Below are 22,596 nucleotides of genomic sequence, written 5' to 3' on the forward strand. Positions count from 1 at the left end.
ATCAAACTGACAGGTTGCAGAGTCAGGGATATTTGGTTAAGTGCCAGTAACTAATATAATTGTTGGTGTTAAAATATTTAAGTACCAGGAACTTCTGTATACCTCTTCATGCTGACCCATGATGTGTCCAAGATGCCCATGAGCCGGAGAACGCCTTCCATGACATCCCTAATGACTGGGGGCGGAGCTCGCAGGGACCGAATTTCAGACAGTGACTCCGTCTTGATGTTACCAACAGCGGCCCGAGCCTGCTGCACAAGGGGCTCCACCTCGGCCAATTCTCGGTCGATGGCCTGCTTGCGCTTGTCTAGGATCTTGTTCTCCTCAGCCGCCTGCTGCTTCAATACCTCCATCTCGTTCTTCTGCTCATTCGCGTTCTGCAATGACAACAACAAGGATGAAACAAAGTCCCCAAATAACTTACTGTTTGTATTCAATTTATATATATACAAAATCCACACATGGGATTTGTTGAACAGTCTTTTAACTCAATTTAAGAAATAAAACTGATACTATTGAAACTTTATCACTGTTTTTAAAAAAAGTTAAATTGCCTGTAGCTGACCTCCAACAAAGCAGCCTCACTCTGTTTCTCTGTAAGTAGGACAATCTATTCACTGGCCTTTTGCTATACCCAATCCCAAGTTACCCCACCCACCTGCATGCTCTCTGTGATGTGGGAGAGTGCCTGGTCCGCCTCACTTTGTTTCTCTGCCAGTAGCACACTCTGTTCCCCGGCCTTCTGCTTTAGTTCGTCCACCAGCTGTTTCGCCTCATTCAGCTTGGCAACACCAGCCTGCACATGGGAAGTTGAAAGATAATAAGACCTATAAAAATTTGTATATCAATTGGCATGGTTTGACAAACAGATAATAACAAAATCTTGACATATGATACTTCTTTATTGTCAGACTGACCTGTAGATGGTGCTGTCGTTTCTCAATGCCTCTCTTCTTGTTACCGTAAACCTGTTGGTATGTGTTCAGGAAGGCGATGTATCGACGTGGGGTCGCTCCAAGATTTTTCTGCGCAGCTGTGTTGTGTACATGCAAGAAGCCGTCCAGGAGCTCATTCCCACCAGACAGCTTACGCTTGTGCTGCCTTTTCTCGCCAATACTGGCTCCCTCTATCTTAGGAGGCCTTGTCAGCAACATTGCTGGGATCTGGAACAAAAAGCCCACTAATATAATATAGACAAAGACAATCTAATGAAAGTGTGTGCTTACTCCTGGGGCAAAATAGGCCTTGAGAAAAAAGAATATGACTACAGTGAAAGTAAAGCACATGGCATTATGTGAGTAGGTATACCTGTTTCATGCTGTGACTGCTCCAATCCTCCATCCACTGTACAGCACATTCCTTGTAAAGGGCTGGGTTACTCTCACAGTTCAGGATAAACTTGCTGTTCGTGCAGTCCATGATTAGCGCAATGTGCAGGTTTGTCTTGATTCCTGAAACAAAAGGAAGTAAGGATAAACTAATTAGAAAACAAATGATATACTTTGATAAATCCTTAGAGCAGTAAAAGTGCTGTTAACAAACAAAGAGTTGATAAGATGACTTACATATTTAATTGTCATGCAAATATCAACAAATCATTTTCAAAAAGAACAAACTTTGAGCAAAGAAGTTGATGAGTGTTCCTCGGAAGCCAACCTCAGACGCCATATCACGGAGCGGGGAGAGTAGCGGTTCCAGTTCCTCTGGTGAGTAGAGTCCTGGGACCTCTCCGGCGGACAGCAGGCTGTTGATGAGCTCGAGGAAGGTAGGGTCAACAAAATGGTGGTCTTCCAGGAGCAGCACAACTTGGTCCCCATCAATACCTGCCTGCTGCATCACCTGGAACAAGACAAAAGGAGGCTTTGCATGTACAGGGTTTACAAATTGGCACCATACATCATATAGTCATTAGATATTCACGTAGAGCAGACTACAAGTAATGACATGCTGCCTGATAATCATGTAGGTTTATATTCTTAAAAAATACAGACTTACAGTTTTTAGGTCATTTTTGAAGTTTTTCAAAGCATATCCTCTGGAGATCTTCGGAGTAAACAGCTGCATCTGGTGCATGTGAGCAACCAGAGAAATGGCAGTTCTGCGCCCTACACCGCTGCACCCAGCCATGAGAAGGGAGCCCCCAGGCTTGCTAAGCACCCGGTCAACCCGTGCCATGTTGTCCAGAACCTCGTGGAATATCAGAATGTCCAGGTCACGGTTATCTCGCTCTACCATGAGAAAAGCAAGAACATTTTATGCACAACTTGGTGATAACAAACATATCTCTGGATTATTGGAAGTTTATCATTCACATTATGAACTTATCTAAGATTACTTTTTTTTAAAGTAATGTACATTTTGTATAAAGTAAAATCATTATTTTAAGGTAGATTAAGAACTTACGGTAGAACTTTATGCCCTTCTCAATGATGGCCTGGAGGTCTTCAGCCGACAGCTTTCCCAAGGGTTTGCCACTTGGAGGTAACGGGGCACCTGCAGCAGCAGATGGGGCCTTCGAGTCGTGTCGGGCTCCCCAGGTTACAAAGAACTCATCTGAACAAAGATGTACAATATGTTACAGCAGGAAAATTTAAAGGCATGAAGTATAAAGTGAGCTGCAGCTAAAAAAGCAAAACATAAGCGCAGAAACATGGGTAAAATGGTTAAAAATAAATGTGCATTAGAAACAGAACACCTACTGTCAAGGTTGTCAAATATGTTTGCGGACCAGTCACTGAGGATGACACTCTGCAGGGTGTTATCAAATCTGTTCTGGCCGTCCGCCCCGACTATCCTGTCCCGGAACAGGCGGCGAGCCTCATAGGCAAATATCTCAAACACATGGTCCGTTGAGTTGTCCTTGGAGCCGCCTGCAAGGTCGTACCTCAGGAAGCTGAGCACCCAGGTTGTAAGGTCTCGCGGCGTGAACAAGTAGTGACTGTAGTCATCCACTGTGAACTTGCTACGTAACTGAAAATGAGACAAATCATAATCACTAAAGGATCATTACTATGAGTTTTTAAGAGTGAATTTTCTTCCATTAAATAGTATGCATGATTTTACAGTAATGTGAACTACAACTTAGTGCTGCTACTTACTTCATCATACAGCTGAACCATGGATCCAGCGAGGGCATGGATCTTGGAGTTGTTGCCCCAGATGGCGTGCCGGGACAATTGACGGTGCAGGATTGGCTTAAGGTAAGAACTGTAGATGGACTGTAGCTGGTCACGGTCAGGATAACTAGGGAGACGAAGTACATGTTAACATTCGATGGCCAGAAACATTCACTAGAACTTAAATAGATCCTGCATGTGTGATAGGATGCATGTGGAATCATTTACTATTCTGCATATGATCTTTTGGTATGCATGTTATAAGGTATAATTTTAGCATACTTTATCTTTGACATATCAAATAGCATAACAGTACTAAAGCAGTATCACTGCTTACCCAATACAGCAGATCCTGACAACAGATGTGAATCGTGGGGTGAGTTTGTGTCGCCCAAGGGACGTGCCAGAGTTCATGCTGGCAACGATCTGAACCCCCTCCAGACCAACCCACTCCAGATTAGAGTCATAGAAGCCATTGTATGTCACAACCTAGGAGTATATTGTGGGAGCAGTGTACAGATGGGTCACACATAAAGATTATCATGTTAATTAAACAGATCAACTTTAAAATCAACCGGATTAAATTAATAAATGAAGTAAATACAATGCCAATAGATTAGCCTGCAGATGAATGTATTTCAATAAGCCATTGAAAAGACATTTAAAAGTCACATGTGAAAACAATGTACCTGCTGTAGGAATGCAATGAGCTGACATGTTCCCCACTTGTCCGGCTTGGGCAGGTTGATGTCCTTAAGGTAGAAGATGAGTCTCTCGCAGTCCTTGGGGCGGTACACACGACCTGTGTTAGTGTTGAGCACCATGCACGTCTGACTCAGTTTCTGCAGGATGTGTGTCGGGTTGGTCTGGGCGCTGCAGTGAACCACAGCCACCTGTGTTGATCGCAGTTGCTCAAAACAGTGCTTCAACATCATCCTGAAATATGCCACAACCGATTGATATGCAGGTACAAAATTTGAATGCAGAAACAGGTTGTTTTAAGCTTTACAAATTAAAAATAATAATGCATTACTGTTATAAACATGTTTGTTATAAGGATAAACATTATATCAAGCAAAGCAAACCATAAAAACAACACAATGGTCTTACCCCTTGCCACATCCCTCTGGTCCAACAAGGATGAATGGCTGCTTGTTGTCTGCCGCCAGCCAGGGGGAGAAGAAGTCCATGGCTCGTTGTACATCTGTTGTCCGGATCACCGGCAGGGTCGTACTGTTGTTGAAGTGCTCTGACGTCAAGTCCACAGAAGCCTGAACAAAACAAGCACATTGTCATGTAACAGCCCTGGCATTTATGGAGGTCAACAACCTTATTCAAACATGTTTCACCTAATTATGCATGCCCACAAATGTACAGTTAAATGAGAACAGAATGTTTTCATTTTCAACTTTCAAAAATAATTGCTTCTATTTCATTTTTATACATGTTCTCTTTTGGTTCTAACATCAATAATTATCAACCAGCAATATAATCTATAATCAACATGTTTATGAAAGTATCAAGAACACAAATCAGCACTGCAACTTGAAAAACACATTACAACGTTAACATTAACATGATGGCTGTGTTGATTCTGAATAAAGTACTCACAAATACATTTAATATTTACTGTACTCAAATAAAGGACACACGCTTAGCATATAGTAAACAATTTTCAACACAGCAACCATTTTTGTACTGCTAAAATCTAAACTATTGGATTTATTTGTCTCAAATTCATACAAGCTCATATATATGTGATTTAATACTACTTTTTTTCTTTGTACATTTTACAGTTTGTTATCAGGACGTCACTTGAACACAATTAAGACACTAGAATTACCTGACCAACGTAGCCTTTTAATGCATAGCTTTTACCCTAAAAGCATGGATAACATATGTCTAGCGTATCCAGAATTCTATAAGAGTACATATTTAATTCTCTGTCCTAGCGTATCAATGGTAAAGCTGATATTCCTGTTACTTAGCAAGCTTGCCGGAAGGGCCCTACTGTTAATACCAGCTTTTGCCTTACTGTATAATTATGGTATAACTTATTGTTAGATATGTACAGAAGCAGGTCTATAATATTTATACAATGGACTTGCTCACAAATACAGAAGGCAAATATTTTTAACAGATAAATGTCATTTCTATGCAAATCTATGACCTATAATATAATTCCTTGCATTTACTTGGACTCAAAAGTAAATGATCAGCATCAAGGAGGAGCTGTACTTGATGTATTTTATCCAAGAGTAATATAAGGAATGATGCTTTTGTTAAAGTAAATATATCTTGGTTTGTCATGAAAAATTAAAAATTCAATTTAGGATTGATTTTTATTTTCTGCATTCATGATGTCTTTAAACTAGGGATGGCAACGAGTACTCGAGTATTAATTTTACTACTTGTTGCCATCCCTACTTTAAACAGCCAGACTCACAGCTTTCCTAATAACAATAAGAATCAATCCTCAAAAGCATCATATCAGCACCATAACTTGGGCCGGTTGATGTTCTTAAGGTAGAAGATGAGTTTCTAGCAGTATGTCTGTACCAACTGGCCAGTCAATGCTAATTAACAATGTAACTTGAACTAGATAATATATAATGAATGTAACATGCAACCGTAGACCTGCAGTGTTCACAACCTACCCCATTGTGAAATGCTGAAATCTGCAACAAAATGTCAACATCAGGATTATTATTGCAACTTCTTGGTTGATAGCATGATAGTTGGTGGCATGAAACAATTAAAAAAAAATGATCAAAGTGTCAAACTATAAATCCCAATTTCAAGGGAACAGGTCTAAATGTTCTCATGATTAATAGCTATATAATGATATGAAATCAATTATATTTGACTTTGAATACCAAGTCACAGACCCAACATTCAAACAGACCAAGGTGAGAGTTACCTCCATGGTGTACGTGGCCAGGCGGCCCATATCCTCGTCATAGTAAGTGTCGAGGGGCCTGCGGGAGTCTGGAGGCATCTCCTGGGTCATGTGGAACACCTGAAACACACAACAGGCAGGCTTTCTAGCTTACAAGACAAACTGGAGGAACAGAATAATATATGATGGATAACAAAATTGATAAGTTCACCAATCAAAGAACAATTATTTAATTGCCTTACAAATCAAAAAGTTCTAAATATTCTTTACTTATGTACACATAATTATTCTAACATATAAAAGTATAAATGTTCAAGCGATTAAATGTTTAACTGATTATTACTACACTAAAACTGGGATCGCTCGAGGACACCAGGGTCCGAGCTAAGACCTCGATGGAACCGATGTTTTCCATTTCCAGTTTGTTATGATATGTATGTCAGTGTTGTTTTTAAGTTTGAAGTCTAACTGCATGTTTACTTCGACACTGATTATGTATTGCGTTGTGGATATCACTCATGTTGAAAGGCTGTTGTATACTTAATATTTTAATGTTAAAGAAAAACCAATAACTGAATAATAAGTAAAGTTTATTTTGGAACACACGTTTGGGGAAAATGTGTGAAATTATGACCTCGACAGAGTCATAAGGTTTTGTGCATGATTTGTGTATATGGGACTGGCTATTATGCTAGACTCCTCGACCTATTTAGGTTTTGATGCAGCGTTGGTATATTTTATATAAAAATAGAAGGAAAAATGTTTGGGACTATGCTTCGACCTTCGAAGGACCACCAGTTCTTGAACGACCGCCTGTTTGAACGACCGCAGTTTTACTGTATAACTTAATGGGCAAATAAAAAGTGGTTTCCTGACCTCTTTAGCGAAGTTTTCTCGTGCCCCTTCATTCAGGTTTCCGCCAAGCCCCCGTATGAGGCACATGGCGAAGTGGGACTTGTTGCGCACGTGAGACAGATGGGACAGGCCATTTAGGACCACACCCACTAGGCTCGTCTCCACCACAAAGTCATTCTGGAAAAGGTTGTGGTAGAATGTAACATAGAGGAATGCTAAATAGACAAGAGCTAAAAAGTACTGAAGCAAAGCAATATCTCCAAGGATCAATAGAGTATCTAAATTATAAATGAAATCGAGGCTTACTTATTTTACAATTGAATGCGATATTTTTTTAGTAATGAGTAAGTTGTAACATGCAAATCACACACAAGCATGCCAATATGTTACTCGGGAAAGGATTTAGTTGTCAAACTCTTATTTGTATCATAAAGGGTCAGAATAAATTTGAAAACATAATCAAGTGTCTGACAGATGTTACAAACAATAAACATGAACTGTTAGGACTGTTAATACCTCTGTGATAACATAATACATGTAAAACAAAGGTGCCACAGCTATGTTAGGATCCTCCACTCCTACATGTTACCATAATGTGCCCAATATCAGAATATGTGTACTTACTTGATGCTATCAAAGGTTAAACAAACATTAGTTTCTTACAACCACATTGATACATGCAGACCAGGGGCCTTAAACTACACATGTATAAACAAAACCATAACCTGATTAAACAAAATATATAATAAATTAAATCACCGTGACGTTTCTTACCACTGTCTGTTGTTAAGTAAGCATAAATTGAAGCTTTGTTGTTAACACAGTCATGAAAGCAATCAACAATACTCTCCACAGCACTCATGTTACAGAGTAGTGTTATACAAATGATGCACAAACATTCAATGGTAACCATGCAATAGAGTAGCTGACAGATAAACTTTCTTTGAAAATTACAAAATAAATGATACAAGATTCCTCTGTACAGGTTCCATACTAAACCATAACCACTTTTGCTCTTTTGTTCTTTCACTTATTGTCAAGGCCACTGCAATCCAATCACTATTTCAGAAAATCACTCAAAGAAGCTGGTATCACTCAAGCCTTACAATTTTACTTTTCTACATATGAGAATAAAAAGAAAGAAGTTCAGGGTGAAATCACTCTGCAATACATGTGTGCATGCAGTTATTAATATGTCAAAGCATTCTTCTACTATCCTTCCTTTACCTTCAGAGCGATCTAAATACACATGTGTCACATTAGAAATAAGGCATTTATTCAAAAGTTTCAGCTAAAACATGTTAAGATTGATACTTCTTTATAATATTTATAATGCAAAACACACTCAAAACAAATACTATCTTTATAATGTTGCACAACAAAAAAGATAAAATTATTGAGAATATGTCTTTGATGGTATTTAAGCAATAACCAAAAAAAATCCACATTCTTGTGCAACCACGCAAATTACAGATCCCCCAACAGACCCCGATATTTGAGTTGCACCATGAGAGAGAGGCCAGCGGACTGGTTTACCGCAGGTAAAAGATCTCACCTGTTTAAGAACCCAGTCAAGGGCCTTATAGAAGTAGTCCTCGATGTACCCACCCAGCACCTGCTGCTCCGACTCTGGCAACGTGCTGATCCACGAGTGGATCAATGCCTTTACATCCGTGTCCTCATCACTGAAAGGGTAGGAATTTAGTTGCAACATGGGTATGAAGAAAACTATGTTTCAATGATGTTAAATACTTTTCAGCTTCAGTTATTCTTCATTCAAGACTTTCCAAAACATAATAGTCAAATATACAAACTTAAAGATCAAAGGAAAAAACAAAGTAATGACAAACTTATCAGAACAAAGTAAAGCTATGAAATGCTAACTGACCATGTGGGAATACTTGGTTTTAAATGGCGTTGTGTTACCTGAGGAGGATCATGCCCATTCTGGAGATAGTGGCAGGGGAGGCACAACTCAGGTCATGTGTCTCAAACAGGAAGTTGACGTTGGGCCCAAACTGGATTCTTTCCCCTGATGGCATGGTCAGCAGGCGATTGTCATCAAGGACAGAGTTGAGGGACTCGATCCATTCAGGGTCAATGTCTCCATCACAGATGATCCAAGACTGAACCTCTGCAGAACAACATGGAAAACTGTCACATTTGTAAAGCATAAATTGAATATTAGTAAATCTGTAATAAAGTCAAGCCTAATAATAAAAGCATTTTATTGAAGCAACAATAACCTTGAGGTTCCTTGACGACCTGGCGGGCGCTGTATGTGAGGACACCATCGGTCCACTCGCGAGTGTCCATGTCAATGGATCCCAGCAGCTGGGTACGGGGCATAGCCTTTGGGTTCATGGTGTAGTGCTTCACTGTCTTGTTGAGCTTGTGGAGGCCCATACGGAGGATACGCCACAGGGTGGACTTGCCAGAGCCACTGGGCCCCACCACAACCACTCCTGTACGCTGACGTAGCTGCTCATACAGCTCAAGGGCCTTCTTGATCTGAATACAGGATGGAGTAAATTATTATAGACTTAAATGATAACTATACACATTAAACTTGTAGCACACTAACTAATATAAGTATGCAAGAAAATTTTTGGAAGATATGCATCTTAATTCTTCATTCTTCAAATACTCATTTTGAATAATACTACAGCTCATAGAAACTTGACAAAATCCATCATACACAAACTTCAGCTCAAGGATCAAAACAACAGAAGGCTCTCACCTGTAGCTCATTGATGACCAAGTTAGTTTCCTTGCAGACATTTCTGATGGCCTCGGCCAGCGTCTCATACTCAATGTCCTTGAACTCAATGCCTGGGAATACGTCACGCACCAGCGCATCAAACCTACAAACAAAAGTTTCTTGTGTAAATCAGATTTAATTTTACTTAAAGACTGATGTAATTTACAAAAGCTCAGTTGCTAGAACATATTCCCTATCATCTTGTACCTTATACTGTCTGAAAATGTGAGTTTGGAGATGGTGTTGATGCGGAGTGCCTGAACAACAAGTTTAGCCTCAAGGCCCGCATCGATCTTTCCAGACTTCTTTTTCATATGCAGCAGGTTCCCACAGCCACGGAGCACGGTCTTCAGCGCTCTCAAGCCCCAATCATAGTGTTGTTGGGGTGACAACAGCTCCCTGAGGGATGATGGGAGAAATAAAACATTAAAGAAATGCTAAAGCTTAATATCAGGTGGATGTCAGGAGACCAGACTACAACAAAACATGTACGGGCAACAAACATTTAACATTCTTAAGGATTTTCAGTTTGACCATAATTTATTTTTTACTTCTATTGCACCTGTCTATTATGTTTTAAAAAAAACTACAGTTTTTTAAGTGGATGTTGACGTCATGCTTAAGTGAAAATTACAACATATATTGACAAAAATGTTAGTCGTACGTGCTGAAAGTTGATCACCCACCTTGAAAGGTTGAAGATGGCAACCAGCTTTCTTCCAACACTCTTGGCCTGCTTGAACCCCTCTGAGAACAAGATGACCTCAGCGATCTGTTCATTGTCAGGCTTGGACATGGCGACAGGTCGGAACAACTGCTTCAAGTTGTCTGGCAGCTTCTGTCTGCCTCCATAACCCTTCCCTGCTGGATTCATGGTGATAAAGATCCCAGAGTTGTGGTCGATGTTCACCTTAAAATAGGTCAAATATTGTTGTTATACTTATGTAGATCATGATTCAGTTCCGCTGTAAGGGTCTGAAAAATGTATGCAATACACCATGACACAGGGGCTAAACTGTGTATATCAATCTTTACAATATCATATGAGTACTGTTGGTCATACATGTACATACATTTCTGGAAAGCACTTCAGCATTTGGGAGTTTATTCTTTATGGCATCCTGGATGACCTGGATCTGCATGGAGACGGCAGACAACACTGCCTCCTCCAAACGATTAAACTCATCAAAACATCCCCACGCACCACACTTCACCAGACCGATGAAGATACGACCCATAGACTTCACATCTATTCCCTGTAGATACACATACATTAAGACATGCAAGTGACTTTTTATTTTTCGTTCTTATAACAAGGTGGTGATGTTTGGCTTGAACAACCTTAAAAATATTCAATAATTATTGCCAAACTCTTTGTCTCAAGATTGGTTCAGTAAATTGTTATACTACTAACAACTGAGAACTATTCACATAAGCTGTAATCCAATTTTTCTTCATACAAAGTAATACAAGCACTACTTACCTCGTCACAGTTGAAAACGAGAACCTGGCGACCAAACAATCCTCCGAGGGCCTTCACAGACTCAGTCTTCCCAGTACCTGCGGGCCCATACGGGTTCCCTCCCAGTCCCATATGCATACCTGGGAAATACACATTACTCAAATTTGAAATAAGTTGAAAAAATGCCGTAATTAAAACCCCAACATTTCAAGCCTATACTACAACAGATTATATCAAAGCAATCAGGGGCATGAACTCTCTCAAGAGTTTGATCATTATGTTTGTCAAAGAAAACAAGGAAGAAGTGTGCCAGAACTGTACCGACCCTGTGTGAGTGTCAGGTAGCACTTGTCTGTGAGTGGTGTGTGTACCAGCTTCCCGGCGTTGCCCTGGTACTCGTACGTGTACTCAAACTCAGAGTCCACCATGCGCATGATGCAGATGTTGTCTTTCCGGAGGTAGAAGCGTAGCTGCTTCTGCCAGATCCACTCAGCAGGATTGCGGGCATTTGCATTGAGCAGGAAATGGATGACGTCCATATTGTGGATGGTATCCAGGATCAGGGCCTTCAACTTCAAGTCCAACACCTGCACAGGGAACATGGTAATTTCAGCGAAGTAAATCACACAATGTCACATACTTAATATATGCCATTCAGTTCTGTGTAAAACAAAAGCTTGATTAAGTAGAATGACCTGCAAGCCAGTTAAAAATGTAAACCAACTATTTCAATAATTTTTTAGTAATTTGTTGTATTGATTTTCTCTAATACTTCTTCACATAGGTATTGCAAGTTCCTTGCAAGTTTTCTTTGTTTATAATGTCTATTTAATCACAGAGCCTGATTTGTACCTGAGCCTCGTCATCAGCACCAGCCTCCCCAAGGTCCACACTAGTGTATGACTCTAGCTGTCCTTCAACCTCACGTGCAAAGTTCATCAGGTTACCAGACTTGATGGCCACCTCACAGTTCTGGCTGAACCGGATCTGCTCAGCCAGGCACAGTATCTGCAGAGGTAGGAGAAGGAGGGAAGCCCAATGTACTGATACGATAATAACACTTCATGCAAAAAAACACAAAGTCATGACATGGTTGTGGTTTAAAATACTTATTACACTCATTTAAGAACTTGCTTGACAGCTATTGGTACTAAAACCAAAAAACATTACAGTATACTTTATTACAGTTAAGAGTATACAACAATCAGACTGGGAGGTATAAAATCCTGGCCTGTGTACTGATACACGTGTACCTGTGAGGGGTACTTGTTGGGGTCAAGGCCACCCTTGCTCTGCTTGGCATCCTGTAGACACTGTAACAGTTGCTCCTGCAGTGTGTTTTTCATCTCGTCGGACAGCTGACCCAGCCATGTCTGAAACACAAGCCAGTGGACTAGTGCATAAGGGTTAAATTTTCCTCTGTGTAGATTCAAGTTTAGAAGTGTATTTGTCTCATACATGTTTATCTTATTCGAAAGCCAAATGTTCCAAGCAGCATTAAAAATAGTTGCACTTAGACACATGTTGCTTCCTAATTTTGATATTGAAAACTGGAAATAAACTTGCTTTAAACATAACACAATGAAAAGGCAAATATGCCGAACACATAGCAGTGAAATGATGAGCGCACCTCAACTTCAGGTACAATCTTGACCTTCCTCTTGAGTGGCACGACTTCACCCTCCAGAGACTTCATGGCCATGATGTGATGACAGTTTTCATCAAACTGGACACTGTGGATGCCGGCAAACAGCTTCTTCAGATGGGTCTGGATCACATTTGGGTTTGTGGACTGACCCAGGATCTCCAGCAGGTCGTCATCACCGATAAAGTAGAACCTCGGGAACAGAGATCTCTTCTCCTGTGATTCAAATAAGGAACTACCATAAAGCGTCTCCTCAGTTAATATATAACATATGGTAAAGCAAAAGAATCTATACACCTCCTTGTTACAGATCATTCCTGCGGCAATCTTCATTTGATCACAGAAAATACCTGAAGGCTGTTATACATGAAGGCTAAGTGACAATCAAAGAGATTTATAAGCTTGAATAAGCAAAATTTATTTGAACTATTTGAAAGCAAGATTATTGTGATTCTAACCTCGAGGAACTCATTGAGTGACTTCTGGCACCTCTGTAGTTGGTCAAGCATGGTGGTGAGTTGGTTCCTCAGACCAGCCTTGTTCACCATGGAGAGAACTCGGTTGTCACGACGTACATCCTTCATGATTGACCTACAGTTTGATAATGCATTTTCAGCATTAGGGATGAAACTTTTCTTATTATAACATTTATCAATCATAATGAAGGAGTTTGATCAATATCGCATTTATGATATGTTTTCATTTCCAGACAAATATTCGACATTATTATTTACCTGTAGTCATCATCAACCCTCTTGAATCTCCCCTGTTCCTTGGGCAGAGCTCCGCGACCAAAGATGGGTTCTAGGTAGACCCACTTTCGCTGTATTTGGTTAAGGTTGTGCAGGTACTCGTCCAGGTCGGCCAGGCGCTGCTCCCACACAGACGCCTTGTCCTCGAAACTCTTATAGTATGGCGAGTCTTTGAGGGACTGCAGCAGACTCTGGTTGTCTCCTACCTACACACAGGGGAACCACAGGAGATTTATTTACCATTTATCTAGTAGGCATAGACATACCACATTAAATGGATCTATTAGGTGTATCCAGATAGACAAATTTGACCTAAGGGAATGTGCAGAAGTTGGTAATAAGGCTTGCAAAAAAATGATTGAAATAAAATCTTCTTTTATTCATACTCACATATTTTGTCTGGATATTTTTAAAATCTCCTCCACTTTATTTTGTCATACCTGGTTGACAAGATCCTTCCAGTCTTTGATGAGGTGTATCACATTCTTGTTCGAGTCCTCATATTCGGTGAGGGAGAACTGTGCCGCCGCCCCCCACAGGTCCAGCTCCCTGATTGCCTCACGGATCGTAACCTCACCCTGTGCTCGCTGGTTCAACTCCTGAACACACAACCAAACAACATTCAGGCATCGTGTTTGATACTTAAGTTGCTTAAATCGTTAGGTATGAACAGTTTTCTTGTGACGAGCAATTGAAAGCAGATCAGTGAGAAAATTTCAAATGTTTTTCAACTTCAAATCCATGAAAATCTTCAAACTGGTATAAATTCTCAGTTGAAGCTTTTCGAGCTTACAAAGCTATTTATTATTTGTGTTTAATTCTATTTGTTTACATGACAATATTTGGTTGAAGTAATACTGTCATACCTTGAGAGCATCAGCGTTGGTGATGATGTGGTCGCTGGCCTTTAGGATGTGGCCAAAGTTCAGTTTCTCAAGTGTGGTTCCACGGGGCATCTTGAGCATGCGGAACAGCTCCAGCCAGTGGTCCTGGGATAGGGGCTCCCCACGTACCCACTTCAGCACTGGCAACACATTCTGGAACATAATGAAAAGACATGCATATCTGCCCACATCATATTTGTACATTTCTCATATATTTGATGTAAATAATGCAGCAAATCTTACCAAGGGGTCATCATGAAATAATGTCATCATATTTATTTCATGTATTACTAGGGTTATACTGTTGCCAAGACGTATCATAAATGAATAGCGTTGTAGGGTATGTGTTACATAGTGGTGTTTTATGTATCAAGTGCTATAAATTACTAAATTAGTATTTAAGATATACGTAGATTATCAAAGTCATAGTCATTCAGTACAAATTTGATTAAACTTGTTTATATGTCCTCTATTTGGCATAAAACCAGAACACTTCCTTGTGAGTATTCATAATAGGTTAATCAGTATATTAATGTTGGACAAAAAACTAACAACTGCCCAACCACCCCTGATGGGTAAATTTTGGCTCAGGTCACATTCTTTTTCAGCTTGACTGACAGGTTTATTTTAAAACGAAATAAAGCAAAATTCTGGTTTCCCATGTTCTAATTGACAATAATTAAGACAATAATTTCCATACAGAAATATACTAAGGATAATATCATTGTACTAGACAAGCGGTATTTCGAATCCTACATGGTTGATTTCTGAGGTCTACAAGTGGTAAAAATTCATGTTTTTCCATTACATACCTTGTAAGTCTCAATGTCCTTGTGAAGTTTAACAGTCATAGTGGTGGCTTCACGTTCCTTCAACTTTTCGTACCATCCACTGAGGAACTCTTCAAACATGTATGTCTTACTCCTGTGATGGTATAAACATAAGCACATTATACCTAGCTCACACATAAGTATTATTTTTGAAGCATTAAACACCTTTTTATTAATTCTAAACAGGTAGGTGACTGGATTCCTAATTACCTCACTGGACACTCCTTAGAAAGGAGTATTAAGATTAAAAAAAAAAATAATAATTTGGGCAAACAGGATTGACATTTTACTATGATTAAGGAATGCAATGACTCTCTCTATACATTTTCCCAGCTTATCCATCTAAACTGTGCATGTGCTGAGTATGTACCTGAATGAGATCCAGTCTTCCTTGGCAAGTTCCTGAAGTCCAGTGTCAAACTCCTCCAGCAGGAACCACATGGCCTCGTAATTTGACAGTGAACGGTTTACTTCCTCCGCTATCTCAAAGGCCGGAACAGTCATCTCAAAATGCTCCAGGTCACTCCTACATTCCGGTACATGAACATTATATTGCATATTGGATAGCTTATCTGTTTTTTTACTACTTGTCTGCTTTCCTTTTTAGATCTGACTCTGAGGTAATATATTTGTTGAATGACTTCTATTAAAATGACCAAAGTTTAAATCACAATAGTGACTACACATACAGAGTACCTGCAATGATTTTATCTTTACATTATGGCTAGATATCATATGGTAAATCAACAATAGTCCTGTGTACATACACAAGCTTTTTCCTGTTTTCCTCTATCTCCTGGAACTCTTGTCGTTTGTCCTTGATCACTTGAATGGCGGCAGCCAGTTTCTCCTTGTCCCCTTCCAGGGCCTCGTCTCCTGGCTTCAGCTGGGCCCAGCGTGCCGCAAACTTATCCAGGTCAGCCTCAAACGTCTTCACACGTGAGCTTACATTCTTCTTCAGGGTATCCACCTAGGGATGAGAGGCAGAACTAAGTTCTCTGTTTACTGCTGTAAAATCCCACCTATCAAGTACCATGTATATATTGCTAATGTTAAAGGGCAAGTATCACAGAATTTGCCCTATTAACCATTTAATGTAACCATTATTTAAAAGAAATCTCAAAATTTTTGCTGCACTCTTACAAATCACTATATCATACAGTGTTAAGGAGTTACCTGTTCCTTGACCATAAGCTGATGGCTCTCCATCATGAGTTCAAACTTGTCCCAGCGGGCCAGCAGGTTGTTGATGGAGTCAACACCCCCTCCAGCTACTGAACGTAGCAGTTTGTTCTTAGACTCAGCCTTATCAAACAGCGGCTTGATCTGGATAGATAATATTTATGCACATGCTTTAGTTCTTCAGAAAGAAAATCAGAGCTTTACAGATTTAAAATTACACATTCAAATGGGCTGTACATTTAAATTCTTGAAAATAAACCAGAGCTGTTACAGAAGTAAATACCTGCAGATGTGGCCTGTACAAGGGAATGGTTAAATTCATTTTATGTAATTAACAGCATAAGCATATAAGCATTATAAGACTGACCAACAATCAATGCAATCCTTATGAAGCTACATGTGACACAATATTTTTTTTCAGACCTGTTTTGCTAAGTCAATGGCCAAATATGTAGTAAGACTGGGTGATATGTCAAATTAAAGCAGGTGCACACTTTCCGAAGCTGACCGACAATCCTGTGAAGTCTCATATGTGTAAGTGCATAACTTTTGGAGCTACATGCGACACAAACATTTAAAAGCATTAAACTATTGTTAGACCAAGTGAAATGTCAAATTATTCGCAGGTGAACAACTGCCCATTCTGTTCATCACTCCTATAAAGTTTCTTAAGTGTAGGTACAATCTTTTTGAAGGTACATGCTTCACAATATTTTTCAAACCATTTTTACTCAAGTTTTTATTTTTTAAGTCAAGGGCTATTCCGGTATCTTTTACTTAACCTTGTGAAACATCACACAACTTGCAGGTGCACAACTTGCAGGTGCACAACTGCGCTGACCAACAATTCTTTGCAGCTTCATGACTAGACGTGCAATTATTTTTGAGCTTCATGTGACACAAGATTTTTCAGTGAAGAGAAAGAACAGGACATTCATAATTCATTTATAGCTTTAAGATATCTATATCTTGGGGTATGAATTTTACTATTTTAACTCCAATGAATAATTTTCATGCTTTCATCAGCAATTAAAACTAAAAGGCAGTATTAATGTTGTACCTCCCTCCTCGCCTTTGCAAACTCTGCATGTTTTGTGTTAGCCTCGCCAATCTCTTCAGTGCTCTGTGGTCGCTTGGAAAGCACCTCCATTGAAGTGTTCAGGAACGTGTCAATGTCTGTCACCTCCTTTGTGATAGCTTTTCGAAGTGAGTTGAGCAAGGCATCAAACAGCCGCTGGATGTGATCGTCAATCACAGCCTTTACTGGCATGGTGTTCACAGTGATACAGTTGATCTTGACCTGGCTGTTTGTAACAGAATACAAATTAAAATATTGAATTATTATTAAACTACAATTACATAAATAAAAAAATTCATATAGTGTACTAATTTCTAAATCTAACCATTCATAGAGGAAAATGTATAATTTTTTGCGCACATGGACTTTGTAGAAACTAGCTTTAATTAGGCTTGAATAACTAGATATTATATCAACCATTATCTGATATTCTAATACAGAGTTTAAACCAGGTTTTACAAAGGACAGGATGCTAAAGAAGAGGGACAGGCAGCTAAGGGAGAAGCATATTGTATCGGGCTGTGAAAAACTTGAGCATTATGTATTTGACAGAAAACTTTAGGAATTATTTTCAATCAAAATAATTTTAGGTTTTAACCGCCAAATATATTATCTTTGTATGTATTTATAATCATAATACCATTCCATAACACTTTAGCTAAAACCCTACTTATATATACATTGTACATACTTGGGTAGTTTTTCAGCGTCCCTGCCACGGATTTTCAGGGCCTTGAAGTTTTTCTCCCAGTCAGCCTGCTCCTTGAGGTGGGCCTCGATGAACTCCTCCAGGTCCAGTGAGCCCAGAACAACCCATTCCTGAATACACACATATACACAGATATCAGTGATCAGGAGTAGTAATTGTGTATTAATTGTGTTTCGCTAAAGTTCGTAAGATTCCAACCAACATGCAAACTCCTTAGATCAATGAGTCCAACATGCAAACTCCTTAGATCAATGAGTCCAACATGCAAGCTCCTTAGATCAATGAGTCCAACATGCAAGCTCCTTAGATCAATGAGTCCAACTTGCAAACTCGTTAGATCAATGAGTCCAACATGCAAACTCGTTAGATCAATGAGTCCAACATGCAAGCTCCTTAGATCAATGAGTCCAACATGCAAGCTCCTTAGATCAATGAGTCCAACATGCAAGCTCCTTAGATCAATGAGTCCAACATGCAAGCTCCTTAGATCAATGAGTCCAACATGCAAACTCCTTAGATCAATGAGTCCAACATGCAAACTCCTTAGATCAATGAGTCCAACATGCAAACTCCTTAGATCAATGAGTCCAACATGCAAACTCCTTAGATCAATGAGTCCAACATGCAAGCTCCTTAGATCAATGAGTCCAACATGCAAACTCCTAAGATCAATGAGTCCAACATGCATGCTCCTTAGTTCAATGAGTCCAACATGCAAGCTCCTTAGATCAATGAGTCCAACATGCAAACTCGTTAGATCAATGAGTCCAACATGCAAACTCGTTAGATCAATGAGTCCAACATGCAAACTCGTTAGATCAATGAGTCCAACATGCAAACTCGTTAGATCAATGAGTCCAACATGCAAACTCGTTAGATCAATGAGTCCAACATGCAAACTCGTTAGATCAATGAGTCCAACATGCAAACTCCTAAGATCAATGAGTCCAACATGCAAACTCCTTAGATCAATGAGTCCAACATGCAAACTCCTTAGATCAATGAGTCCAACATGCAAACTCCTTAGATCAATGAGTCCAACATGCAAACTCCTTAGATCAATGAGTCCAACATGCAAACTCCTAAGATCAATGAGTCCAACATGCAAACTCCTTAGATCAATGAGTCCAACATGCAAACTCCTTAGATCAATGAGTCCAACATGCAAACTCCTTAGATCAATGAGTCCAACATGCAAGCTCCTTAGATCAATGAGTCCAACATGCAAGCTCCTTAGATCAATGAGTCCAACATGCAAGCTCCTTAGATCAATGAGTCCAACATGCAAGCTCCTTAGATCAATGAGTCCAACATGCAAACTCCTTAGATCAATGAGTCCAACATGCAAACTCCTTAGATCAATGAGTCCAACATGCAAACTCCTTAGATCAATGAGTCCAACATGCAAGCTCCTTAGATCAATGAGTCCAACATGCAAGCTCCTTAGATCAATGAGTCCAACATGCAAACTCCTTAGATCAATGAGTCCAACATGCAAGCTCCTTAGATCAATGAGTCCAACATGCAAACTCCTTAGATCAATGAGTCCAACATGCAAACTCCTTAGATCAATGAGTCCAACATGCAAACTCGTTAGATCAATGAGTCCAACATGCAAACTCGTTAGATCAATGAGTCCAACATGCAAACTCGTTAGATCAATGAGTCCAACATGCAAGCTCCTTAGTTCAATGAGTCCAACATGCAAGCTCCTTAGATCAATGAGTCCAACATGCAAACTCGTTAGATCAATGAGTCCAACATGCAAACTCCTTAGATCAATGAGTCCAACATGCAAACTCGTTAGATCAATGAGTCCAACATGCAAACTCCTAAGATCAATGAGTCCAACATGCAAACTCCTAAGATCAATGAGTCCAACATGCAAACTCCTTAGATCAATGAGTCCAACATGCAAGCTCCTTAGATCAATGAGTCCAACATGCAAACTCCTAAGATCAATGAGTCCAACATGCAAACTCCTTAGATCAATGAGTCCAACATGCAAACTCCTTAGATCAATGAGTCCAACATGCAATTCAGTATATACCGAATGCAATGACAACATGCCTTTCTTTGGCAATTCTGTAAAACTTTACACCATCAAACAAATTTTGAGAGTATTTATGATTATCTTAATTAAATTTGAATGTAAAATTCCTAAAACAAACAGTTGTTATAGACAGTCAGTGTAGTATAGCTTTGATAATAGTTCATGTTAAATATTCAACCCCTTTACTTTTTAAAACCAAGTGTAAAAATGAACACAAACCTTAAATTTCTCCAGTTCTTCTGCCAGGCGTTTGAATAGAGCGTCACCCTTCTTGTAGCAGTTGACGAAGCCGTCAGCGTTGCGGTCAATAATAGCAGGGAATATGAGATTCTCAGTGCCCTCTCCCACACCCTTGAAGATGTTCGGGATACTGATGAACTTCTTCATCTCACGAAAATACTTGGCCTTAACCTCCTCAAATGGTGGGTTGAACTGCAGGTGGCGCTGCCTGCATAGGAGTCAAGTATGGTGGTAATGATGACAGTTAACTGGCAAGAACTGTTGTTTTCAGTAAATAATATATTTTCAGTCTTTAATCATTTCAAAATTATTTAAGATAATAATGAAGTAAGAAGGAACTGAACAAGAACAACAAACACATAATCAACATAATGTTGTGAACAATATCATGTCCAGCAATGAACAGCTAAAATAGAACCTAAAACAACAAAACAGATTTGCTCAAGTTTGTGTATACCCATCAGGACTGTGGTATGAGGCTGTTCTGTTATGGATACAACAGTTAAAATCTAATGAAATATTTTAGCCATTGCTTACTAAACTATCAAATTGAGATTTATGGTGTTAGTCTAAATGAATCAAAATCTTGACATTGTGTTTAAAGATAATAAGTGTTCTGCAAAGGTTACACCTTTCTGCTATTCAAATTTCAAATAGCATTGAAATTCTTATCTATGGGCCAATCAACGCATCCATTTTCCTAGGACATTTTTACTATATAATCTGAAAATTCCCAGATGTACTAGCTGATGACGATAGATGGTGGTTTTGTACCCTGCTTGTACCTGGCTCGGCTTATGTGCAGTGTTTTTTTATGGCTATTAATATAAAACAAGGTAGTTGACAGCCTATCTTAATGATTTGTACTTCCTTTCATGAAATGGCTTGCAAGAAAAAGCAAACAGACTGTTTGTGTTCTATTCATGTATCTTGGTAAGAAACAAAGCAAAAATGAAATGATAGTGTTGAATAAAGAATGTGTCCACTCTGAATAACTAAATAGTGTTGTCATCTTTTATGCAATTCAGATGAGAAGCCACAATATTGTTGAATTCTTATTTAAAAGTCCAAACTAACCTCTAGGAAGTAATGACTGTAGTGGTTGAAGGTTCAAATTCATGTGTTCATTGCGCCAATTTAGAATTTTGTATTATTAATATCCTCATGATTTCATTCATAAAGAAGCAGCTGCAATAGGTGACAGCACAGGTAAATAAAATGTATGATATTAGTGAATATATATTGTGCTTTATATGATTTTGTCCTGGCAACCATTTCTGAAAAGTTTTTAAATCTGATGGTCCATCTGACTGATGCTTTCATATCCTTTGCAGGACATTGGATGAGCTATTACACATATTCTACTATTCTACACATCATTAACATCGGCCTCTTATAAAAGATGCCAAGAGAAATGGCAATATTGCCTCTGCAGTGATTCACATACCGGTATGTGATGTCCACACGTATCTCGGGTAGGTTCTCATTGAGTGCCTCGAGGCCCATGCGGTACTGAAACTCCAGGGCCTTGTATATCTGACGGTCCCAGTGGGCTTTCCAGGGCGCCATGTGCTCAGCCACAAATCCCTGACAGCATATCACAGTTACTTAAGATAAATGGTGCAGAGTGGTTCACAGAAAGTAAAAAAATACTTTATTTTAGCTGATTCTGTGTATATAAAACAGATAACTGTTAACAGTTTTAACAAAACACCAGTATTTAAGAAATATTTGGTATTTTTTTAATGCACTGAAATGATATATTGTCATGGCAAATGAAAGCAATTATTTTGCATAATTATTGGAATGAAAACCCTATAAGATATGTATGCATGTGTGTGTCTCCTGTCCCACCTTCTGTACAAGGTCTGCCATGATGTGCCTGATGTCCATCAGACCCTCCTTCCAGCGCTTGTCCTGCCTCAATAGGTCCACACTCATCAGGTTCTGAACCTGTACATACAATACTGGCTTGTTTTACATAGAAATTGACAAATGACAAAGCAAATTGGGTTTCAAACATTATTTCTTTTAACTCTTTTAGGAGGGGATTCAAATAATACATTATGATAACAAAGTCTATTTACAGAAACTAAGTTTCATCCTAAACAGAGTGTTTATGGTCATAGT

General features: G+C 39.2%; 1 protein-coding gene across 10 annotated transcripts in view; it reads right to left on the bottom strand.

Moving 5' to 3' along the window:
- The window catches only part of LOC128227480 (cytoplasmic dynein 2 heavy chain 1-like), a 49,201-nt gene that overhangs the window by 14,504 nt on the left and 12,101 nt on the right, over positions 1 to 22,596 (bottom strand). For 4 of the 10 annotated variants that reach the window (XM_052938061.1, XM_052938065.1, XM_052938060.1 and 1 more), the window contains exons 15-55: positions 22,321 to 22,419; positions 21,914 to 22,053; positions 20,446 to 20,674; positions 18,156 to 18,283; positions 17,447 to 17,690; positions 16,381 to 16,530; positions 15,972 to 16,174; positions 15,575 to 15,730; positions 15,187 to 15,298; positions 14,357 to 14,527; positions 13,931 to 14,089; positions 13,473 to 13,696; positions 13,197 to 13,329; positions 12,724 to 12,954; positions 12,347 to 12,466; positions 11,946 to 12,101; positions 11,419 to 11,680; positions 11,115 to 11,233; positions 10,705 to 10,887; positions 10,318 to 10,541; positions 9,839 to 10,030; positions 9,611 to 9,734; positions 9,117 to 9,381; positions 8,797 to 9,004; positions 8,426 to 8,555; positions 7,630 to 7,650; positions 6,892 to 7,047; positions 6,037 to 6,135; positions 4,960 to 4,995; positions 4,227 to 4,387; positions 3,806 to 4,052; positions 3,454 to 3,605; positions 3,099 to 3,243; positions 2,700 to 2,970; positions 2,404 to 2,553; positions 1,996 to 2,228; positions 1,617 to 1,839; positions 1,309 to 1,451; positions 918 to 1,163; positions 659 to 796; positions 103 to 377 (exon numbers count right to left, since the gene is read on the bottom strand). In XM_052938061.1, coding sequence (XP_052794021.1) covers positions 103 to 377; positions 659 to 796; positions 918 to 1,163; positions 1,309 to 1,451; positions 1,617 to 1,839; positions 1,996 to 2,228; positions 2,404 to 2,553; positions 2,700 to 2,970; positions 3,099 to 3,243; positions 3,454 to 3,605; positions 3,806 to 4,052; positions 4,227 to 4,387; positions 4,960 to 4,995; positions 6,037 to 6,135; positions 6,892 to 7,047; positions 7,630 to 7,650; positions 8,426 to 8,555; positions 8,797 to 9,004; positions 9,117 to 9,381; positions 9,611 to 9,734; positions 9,839 to 10,030; positions 10,318 to 10,541; positions 10,705 to 10,887; positions 11,115 to 11,233; positions 11,419 to 11,680; positions 11,946 to 12,101; positions 12,347 to 12,466; positions 12,724 to 12,954; positions 13,197 to 13,329; positions 13,473 to 13,696; positions 13,931 to 14,089; positions 14,357 to 14,527; positions 15,187 to 15,298; positions 15,575 to 15,730; positions 15,972 to 16,174; positions 16,381 to 16,530; positions 17,447 to 17,690; positions 18,156 to 18,283; positions 20,446 to 20,674; positions 21,914 to 22,053; positions 22,321 to 22,419 — 7,058 coding nt within the window. Of the gene's footprint in view, positions 1 to 102; positions 378 to 658; positions 797 to 917; positions 1,164 to 1,308; positions 1,452 to 1,616; positions 1,840 to 1,995; positions 2,229 to 2,403; positions 2,554 to 2,699; positions 2,971 to 3,098; positions 3,244 to 3,453; positions 3,606 to 3,805; positions 4,053 to 4,226; positions 4,388 to 4,959; positions 4,996 to 5,773; positions 5,795 to 6,036; positions 6,136 to 6,891; positions 7,048 to 7,629; positions 7,651 to 8,097; positions 8,110 to 8,425; positions 8,556 to 8,796; positions 9,005 to 9,116; positions 9,382 to 9,610; positions 9,735 to 9,838; positions 10,031 to 10,317; positions 10,542 to 10,704; positions 10,888 to 11,114; positions 11,234 to 11,418; positions 11,681 to 11,945; positions 12,102 to 12,346; positions 12,467 to 12,723; positions 12,955 to 13,196; positions 13,330 to 13,472; positions 13,697 to 13,930; positions 14,090 to 14,356; positions 14,528 to 15,186; positions 15,299 to 15,574; positions 15,731 to 15,971; positions 16,175 to 16,380; positions 16,531 to 17,446; positions 17,691 to 18,155; positions 18,284 to 20,445; positions 20,675 to 21,913; positions 22,054 to 22,320; positions 22,420 to 22,596 lie in introns of all 10 variants that reach the window. The other 6 variants (XM_052938069.1, XM_052938068.1, XM_052938064.1 and 3 more) reach the window with 5 other exon arrangements.

The sequence above is a fragment of the Mya arenaria genome, chromosome 3, assembly GCF_026914265.1.
Source record: "Mya arenaria isolate MELC-2E11 chromosome 3, ASM2691426v1".
Lineage (NCBI taxonomy): Eukaryota > Metazoa > Mollusca > Bivalvia > Myida > Myidae > Mya > Mya arenaria.